The following is an 8,793-nucleotide window of genomic DNA, read 5'->3' on the forward strand; positions in this document are numbered from 1 at the left end:
TCCGGCCTGTTGTACTGTATGCAAGTACTGTATAAACCTTAATAATATGCAGAAAATATGGAATGACTAAACTTTTCTGTTTCCCCCATGACAAGCGAAAGCAAACACACACACACACACACAGCACAAGAAATATGCCCGCCAGCAATGAAACACAGTCAAGCATTACAATTGTGAAATTCCAAATTACAAGACACTTAAACCGTCATTCGTCATGTAAATCTCTAGCATCTATGGTGGCAAATTCATCGGCATTACCAGCTACTTGTAGAGAAATCTAAAATAACATTTGATTATAGGCAACAAAATACAACGAATAATGTTACTACTGGTTTCGTGAAAACATTAAGCATTTAGAAAACAAGTGCACGCAGATGATGCATGCAAAAACAGTATTCTCCCTGAAATAAATGTGAGCCACAATGTATTTTCTTATGAGAACGTATAAAATCTGCTGGATTATTGTATGAATTTAGACCAGAACCTGAGCCTATATACTATTTGGGGGCTCTGCAGAATGTAGGAGAACCGAGAAAAGTGTCATGGAGGGTGTATTTTTAAATCAGGGAGTTGGCACATTAACCAAAGCATAAACCTTCAAGATCCTGCAGCACAATGTCTATTTTAGCAAAACAGTGAATCACAATATCATTCATTAAACTGTGCCGTTGGGAAACGTTGACCATTTTCTGCCTGTTTAAAGAGGGAGTACGGCAAACACATTCACATACAGTGGTATTTGATAAATGGAAGTACTGCTGTGCTTTGGTTTTGCCATTGTTTTCGGTGGGAGATTTTCACTTTTGACTGGACACTATTGAGTTAACTTCAAGTCCACACACTCTTCTATAGCACAAGCGGCCTGCAGCCAAGCAGGCTACAGGCCAGACGACATGGACTAAAAAAATAAATACTAAACATTGCAATAAGAAAATATCCAGAATATTGGGGTGCCATAGGCACTTTCCTTTATAATAGAAAATAATTATCATGCATCTAAGTTATTTATCAATTTATGCACTTAAATAACCTTTACTAAGCATATCTAGTAAGAGAAAATGTATAAATGTGAGTTGTTTACCATTTAGGCTGATGGTTATGTTCTGCTCTTTTCCAACAGCATGGCCTACTGTCAAAGAGGTATGCACACTACAATAGTGTGATATTTTAAGGTAACGCGCATGCTCAGTTAGAAGAAGATTATGTTATAACCAATGGGCTATCCCAACGCCCAATGAGGTAATCCCAGCAGAGATAACTAAATCATCAAATTATACATAGAGCTGCTGCATATGGTGCTATAATGTAGCACGTTGCATTACCCCCACGTTTGAATGACCGTTAGAGATTGTATAGTGTGTCGGACGTTTGGTCGGAGCCAAACAAAACAAAGGCCTAGTCATAGATGCATATACATTTTACCATTTTTTAAAAAAGTAATTAACATATTTAAAAGGTGAAAATAAATATGTAAAATCGTGTGGTTGCAAATCTAGAAAATATAGCAGTGTACAAAAAGTGAATTAAATAGATAAGTGAAAAGGAAGAGGTGAAATGTGAAGGGCGGCACGCTCGAGGAGCGTTGTAAAAAAATATTCTGGGGAAAAACATGTCTGGTGTGAGACAAACGGTTAACAAACGTGGAGCTCTATAAAAAGGCCTATGAAGCTGTCTTTCCCCCTCTTTTAAAGTTCCCCCTTTTTTCATTTTGTCCAGTAAAAAAATAGTAGGCCTATTAATACGCCAGTCTGCTCCTTTAGGGCAGGAAGAGGTAGATTTTATTTTTTATAACAGTAGATTAAAAGTTAAATAATATGGCCCAATATTCTTGCAATCCCAAAATCGAATTAGTTTCGATGCTGGTGAAAGACATATTTAGTAGAGGCGGTTTTAAAGCCCTCAATGGCCAAATCCCGTATTTGTAGTTTGAATTAAATAATAAAATATTCAATACCAGTAAACCAGAAACGATCTGCAGTTTAAATTCAACTCTCAAGCAACAGTTGCTTTACATTAGGCCTCGTCGATGACAGCTCCTCTTTCTCTCCTCAGCAAGAGCCCAGAGCCGACGCTGCTTTTCTGTCTCACACAAACATTTGTGACTCATCTAAACCCATGTTACTCGTGATAACGTGGCTGCAAATACACGGCACATAACCTTAAGTGGCGTACAGGTCTTCAGATTACAACAAGCCAATAAAATATGGAGGGAATACAGGAAAAACTTAATAGGCTGCTTGTCACTTGTGAAAGTTTACAAAGGTCGCCATAAATCTCGTAGCCTACTGCAAGAGGCTGCAGAAGCAAACTCAGTTAACGGTGTGTGTGTGTGTGTGTGTGTGTGTGTGTGTGTGTGTGTGTGTGTGTGTGTGTGTGTGTGTGTGTGTGTGAGTGTGCACGCGCAAGCTGTGTGCCGTTTGAGAAGACGAGTGTGTGAGGGTGAAGGGAGGAGTGAACTGTGAGAGGCTATGCCTTGGTGGTGAGAGAGAGAGAGAGAGAAGGGAGAGAGAGAGAGAGAGAGAGACAGAGGAGGGGGAGAGAGAGGGAGAGAGAGGGAGAGCAGTTTACGGAGGAAAAGGAGATGAAGTGAATCTCATTCGTCGTTTTGCTTCAAGATAAGTTGTCGAGGTTATGTACAAAAAAAAAAAAAAAAAAGCGCAGGTGTTCTACAAATGTGTACGACGGCCATAAATAAATGAAAACCAGTGGTGTTCAGGTCCTTCATCAATTCAATTACCATAGGAGCAGCAGTATATGTTGACTTTAAGAAAACTAAATCACATCCAACCTCCAGCGGATAAATCTAATAAACTGTAGCTTTACACACAGGATGCCTCGTGGCCCCCGTGACTCAAACAGAAAGAGACGAAGAACACTCACCTTGTCAATCTATAACTCTTTCTCGAGGAAATGTTCGGGAGTGACTGCGGTAGGATGAGGGCGAAAGCAGAATGAAGGGCTGATTTGAAGATTTTTTTTTTTTTTTTTTTTTTTTTTTTTTTTTTGTGGTCCAGATCCCCCTAAAATAAAGAATTTGAGCTCCTTCCTGGGACAGATTGAGGGGGGGTGGGAAGGATGTGAAAGGCTTGGAGTTAAAAAGCGCCGCTTGAAGCACTCAGCGCGTCTCTGAACTTGATCAGATTTCGTGTGTCCTGCAGCGAGTCAGCGGCAGCCCTGTGAAAGTTGCTCAATGGCACGAAATTTTGGCTGAGCGAAAAAAGAAAAAAAGAAAAATCTCAGGATATTACAATTACTGCCATCTTTCTTTCTGTCTTTTATTCTTCAGTCTTACACCCTATAGAGCTTTTGCAAAAAGAAAAAAAAAAAATGCCCCCTCCCCTTTCAAGCGGCTTGAAGAAAGCCACAGTTTGGATCAGTGCCAAGTACATTCAAGTTTTCAGTTAATAAGAGCCACACTGGTCACATGAAAGAGAAAATAAGACAGATAAGTCAATGATAAATAAACTACAATAAACTATCGATAGATAGATAGATAGATAGATAGATAGATAGATAGATAGATAGATAGACATTTTTTCAAATATGCAGGCCTTCTCAAGTTGATTGCATTCAACATGTATTTAAAGTTTTTTTAATTAACCTACATTTGAAAAAAAAAAAACTATATGGCAAACTAAATGTATTTAATGTTGCAGAATAACTTCGTTAACTGCTTCTATAAAATAACACAAGTGGTCCTCTAGATGTTTGAAGGGGAAATAGTTGTTAAAAACCTGCAGTAGTATAATAGCCTGCACCAATAACATGTATCTTTATTTATACAACTGCTCGGGAGTTTCTTGAGGAGCATAAACCACGTACATGCGCTGCACATAACCCGTCCAGGATCTGCGCTAGAGTGCTCCGTTATACCTGCAAAATAATGCCTGTAAGAGCCAATCAAATGAAACCAATTGAGACGACCTGCCATCTTCAATACCAAACCGTGCCAATCACCCGAAATCTAGCCAATTAACACCCTCCTTCGCAGTCACGTGTGCGAGGGGTAGTCGTGCGCTGATTGGCTGTCTTAGCACTGCCTCCCGAGTTCATTTATGTTCTGGGAGTGAGTGATTGACTTTATCAGTCCAAGGACATCATCCGCCTGGAAAGGGGGGGAAGTTTGATCCTCTTTCTCACGGATCGCAGTCAACGGGAGTTTTTTTTTTTTCCTCCCAACTCTTTACGCATAGGATTTTTTTTTTCCCCCGTTTTGGCTCCGTTTGTTTTTTTATTTTCAGATATTTTTGCGCAGAACCTGGTCCATCTCGACGCCGTGTCTGCAGCTTGCGCGCTCCGCTGCACTGGATTTTAATTTTTATTTTCTGTTTTCTTCCCGTCTCCTAAGTTTTGCTTCACGCTCATGACTATGCTTCTTGATAGCGGTCCGCAGTTTGCATCGCTAGGAGTGGGGGGCTTCGGGACACCGCGGCACCACGACATCGGGAACAGAGACCCGGGTCTGGGGCTCAATCCCTTCTCCGACTCCCCCCACTCCGCGGCTTTCAAAATCAGCCCCGTTGGTCACGATATCGCCTCCAGCCAGACGTCAGCGTTCACCCCGCAAGCCACTGGATATGCAGCTGCCCTGGGACACGCGCACGGCGGGCAGGTGGGCTCGTACGGCGGAGGAGCGTTCAACTCGACGCGGGACTTTCTCTTCCGGAACCGGGGTGTCGGAGAGTCCACCGCACCGAGCGCCCAGCATGGGATCTTTGCAGCTTCGGCGGGGAGCCTCCACGGGCCGCCCGGGATCACCGACAACCCCGGACATCTGTTGTTTCCGGGACTCCACGACCAGGGGGTGAGCCACTCTTCACCGGGTGGACACGTAGTTAACAGCCAAATGCATCTTGGCTTACGCGGGGACATTTTCGGGAGACCAGATCCATATCGTCCGGTGGCGAGCCCTCGGACGGACCCCTACGGGACCCAGCTCCACAACTACAGCCACCCCATCAACATGAACATGGGGATGAATGTGCCGACACACCACGGTCCGGGGGCCTTCTTTAGATACATGAGGCAACCGATCAAGCAAGAATTATCCTGCAAATGGATAGACGAGAACCAGATGAACAGACCCAAAAAGACTTGCGACAGGACGTTCAGCACCATGCACGAGATGGTCACGCATGTGTCCATGGAGCACGTCGGCGGGCCCGAGCAGAGCAACCACATCTGCTTTTGGGAGGACTGCCCGAGAGAAGGGAAATCTTTTAAGGCCAAGTACAAACTCGTCAACCACATCCGCGTGCACACGGGCGAGAAACCGTTCCCGTGCCCGTTCCCCGGATGTGGGAAGATATTCGCCAGATCGGAGAATTTGAAAATCCACAAAAGAACGCACACAGGTAGGCAACGAGGGAAAACAACAGTCAGCAAGCAAAGTTATCCTGGATAGCATCGTGTGTGTGTGTGTGTGTGTGTGTGTTACAGAAAAAGATTTGTTATTGTTGTTTACAAGAACCATCTGAGAACTTGGGCCCACTTTACCATGTCCAACAGCTCCCAACTAGTGTTTATTAGTGTAGTTTATTCTGAATAATTCCTATATACTTCTATGAATGAGTGTTGGCTCTATAATGCAGGAAAATGTGGTTTTATTGAGCAACTCTGTGTGTTAACCCTCAGTCATTCTTGTAGCTTTATTCTACAAAGATGTGTGCGATATATATATATATATACAGATACAGGCTACTTTACTCACTTGTTAAAGTGATTCAGCTGTGTTAGGCTATATTTAGGAGTGCTGGGCTTTCTGCATGGCATGTACAATTATAAAGAATCAGGTTTCTGGCTGTGTTTGTAATCCTCGCCCTCGTGCTATCCCATAGTGCAGAAGATGCCCTGTTGATTCACTGTTTACTATGCGAGCAGACGCACACAGGAGGCCAGCGGTAGCATGGGGGAGCAGGCCTCTTGAATAAATAAAGCCTGACCGAGCAGAGTGTAGTAGTGGAGCTGTATCCATGTCGCCCCGAAAATGTAGGTTACTCTCGTTATATAACAGTCTGCAGACAATACCCATCTCCGGAGCTCGGGTTTTTCATGTGCTGTTAGGATGGGAGTTTGCTTGTGGGGGTCAGTTGTGTTAATTCATGGTGTGTGTGCGTGTGTGTGTGTGTTTAATCCTGCAGGTGAGAAGCCGTTTAAGTGTGAATTTGATGGCTGTGACAGACGCTTCGCCAACAGCAGCGACAGGAAAAAGCACATGCATGTGCACACATCAGACAAGCCATACATCTGCAAAGTGTGCGACAAGTCTTACACACACCCCAGCTCTCTCAGGAAACACATGAAGGTAATTAACGTCTTCATTACTCCTTAAACACATTAACACACACGTACACACACACACACACACACACACACACACACACACACACACTCCACCCCCCCCCCCCACCCCCCCCCCCCCCTCTAGTGACACAGATATGGACCATCACAACTTCAGGCATTTCTTAAGATGTTATAGCACTGTCACACTGCTTAAGATGCATGTTAGTTACATTTTAACCATCAATTAAAACGATTGAAACATATCAGTGAAGGAGTTGTGAATAGTCCACGTCTGTCCCTCTTTGATCCACAGCTTCAAGCTGTTGTTTTTTTGCCTAATTAAAAGTAACCTGTTTACAGAAAATCGTTTAAATGTTTAAATGATCGTTGACATTTTCATTAATCAAGTACTTTAAAAGAAACTATATTTTAAGATACGCATTACAGGCGGATTGATGTGGATATGTTTTGCAGTGGGGAAGTTGCCGTGCCTGGTTCAAGTTTGCTGTGTGTTTACTGTTGTAGTAGCTCTATAAAATCCTGAGTTAATCCGCATTTAAGTTCAACACACTTCCACCGAGTCACTTTAAATGTACTGTTAGGGCAAACAAGAATAGCATACGTTTGTGTGAGTAACTAATTATTTTTCTTTCTTTCTTTTTTTTGCAGGTACACGAGTCTCAAGGATCAGAATCGTCTCCAGCAGCCAGCTCTGGATACGAGTCGTCCACACCGCCTGTGCTGGTCTCAGCCAGCACCGAAGATCCGACAAAAACACCGCCGTTAGCCGTACAAAACTCATCCGGCCACAGCGAAGGACTGGCACCCAACTTTAATGAATGGTACGTTTGAAGTCCGAAGAACAAACCCTCTCTCAATGTGGACCACAGGGTTGAAGATAAACGAGGATAAAAAAACAAACCTTAAAACACTATTCCTGTTCCCTTTACACACACACACACACACACACACACACACACACACACACACACACACACACACACACACACACACACACACACACACACACACACACACACACACACACACCCACACAAATGGGATTGGGAAAACAACAACAACAACAGGAGATGAGAGCAAAAGCCAGCACCAAGCAGGCCACGTCCGTTCTCAGGATCACGAAATTTGACTTTTATTCCACAATTTTGAGGGAATCAAATAAAAACCACGAATAAATAAAACGTAATACTTTCTCAGTATAAATAAATGTTTTTTTATCTTTTAGTTTACAGAAAAAAAATGTTTTATTTTTCATTTTATGTATTTTCTCAAATTTTTATTTAAAAAAAAGAATAAAAAGGAAGATTATTTCACGCTGTTTTATATGAGGGTGACGCGCTATTGTCGCCTCTTCGATTGATTGTTGGAACTTCAAACAGTCTTAAGAAACGTGCCAAAGTCTTTGTCATGAACTTGAACACAGAAAAAAAAAATCCTAAATAAATATTATACTCGTGAATGTATTTCCTTGTTTGATGGGGTCGAATCTATTGTCAACGTCCGTTTTCAGGTGGAGAAATGTGGTATTAGGTTACGATTGTTACCGTTGAATATAACGTTGCCTTTTGTTAATACCGTTGTAAATACATATCCATGATGCCATATTTATCAATTTGTAATTTAATTATGGGTATAAGTTCTGAATCTTAAATGATATTTATGGAAATGTTTTTTAACAAGAACTGTACAGTTTTGGTCATAACCAGCTTAACATTGAACAAATGATAAACTCTAAATCTCCAACATCGCGATTGTATCCTTCTGTTTTTTTTTCTTTTTAACCAATAGGCCTATATGTGTCTTATTTGGATCGAAGAAATCATCTATATGAATATTATGGATTTGTCTATATATAATGCAGATATTTCCGTCACTTTTATTTTCTTTATGAGACCATTGACATGTAAATCATTGACTTTGTAGAACTGAGTTCAGTTGAGCTGAGAAGCTATAAAACGGTTCTGTTGATATCTTTATTTTGGGTTAAATTTAAACCTTTTTGTGTATTTTACGTTTATAGAATCAGAAATAGATGTCAATTCGTAGCATAAACTCAGTACTGAAAAAAAAGAATAAACCCATCAGCCTATTGCACTCCTATACAGATCTTAGACGAGTGTGTGAAGTTCATGATTTCCAAATCAAGGTGACAGCATTTTTGAGTATTTCAAATTCGGGTCAAGCACCCAAATATATGCGCCATTATGGCACTCTTTATAGTTCCAGCAATGTCTTTGTGCAAGTATGTTTAAATGTGTGCATCGGCAACAATGGAACTGTCACAACACAGTATCTTCAAAAATAAAAAAAGTTTTTTTGTCTGTCAGCTTGCATTGTTTTAAATGTAATTCTTCTGTGAAACTAAGCGTGTTATTTGTTGTGGTGTTGCATATAGAGCAGTTTGATTACACATTTGCTTGTTTTGTGTGAATAACTTGTCAAGATGACATTTTTTGTGTTTAACAAAATTTAGTCGAAGGAATTCTAGAT

At 41.5% G+C, this 8,793-nt stretch overlaps 1 protein-coding gene across 2 annotated transcripts; it reads left to right on the plus strand.

The window, feature by feature from the left end:
• Positions 1–4,363: 4,363 nt before the first annotated feature.
• zic3 (zic family member 3 heterotaxy 1 (odd-paired homolog, Drosophila)) lies at positions 4,364–7,134 on the plus strand. 2 transcript variants are annotated; one of them, XM_054597689.1, is made up of 3 exons: positions 4,364–5,354; positions 6,141–6,313; positions 6,952–7,134. In XM_054597689.1, the coding sequence occupies exons 1-3, from the start codon at positions 4,364–4,366 to the stop codon at positions 7,132–7,134; spliced, it is 1,347 nt and encodes a 448-aa protein (XP_054453664.1). The 2 variants fall into 2 exon arrangements, with proteins under 2 accessions (XP_054453664.1, XP_054453665.1); XM_054597690.1 differs by having other exon boundaries at positions 6,141–6,304.
• The last annotated feature ends 1,659 nt before the right edge of the window (positions 7,135–8,793 follow it).

The sequence above is a fragment of the Anoplopoma fimbria genome, chromosome 4, assembly GCF_027596085.1.
Source record: "Anoplopoma fimbria isolate UVic2021 breed Golden Eagle Sablefish chromosome 4, Afim_UVic_2022, whole genome shotgun sequence".
Taxonomy (NCBI): Eukaryota; Metazoa; Chordata; class Actinopteri; order Perciformes; family Anoplopomatidae; genus Anoplopoma; species Anoplopoma fimbria.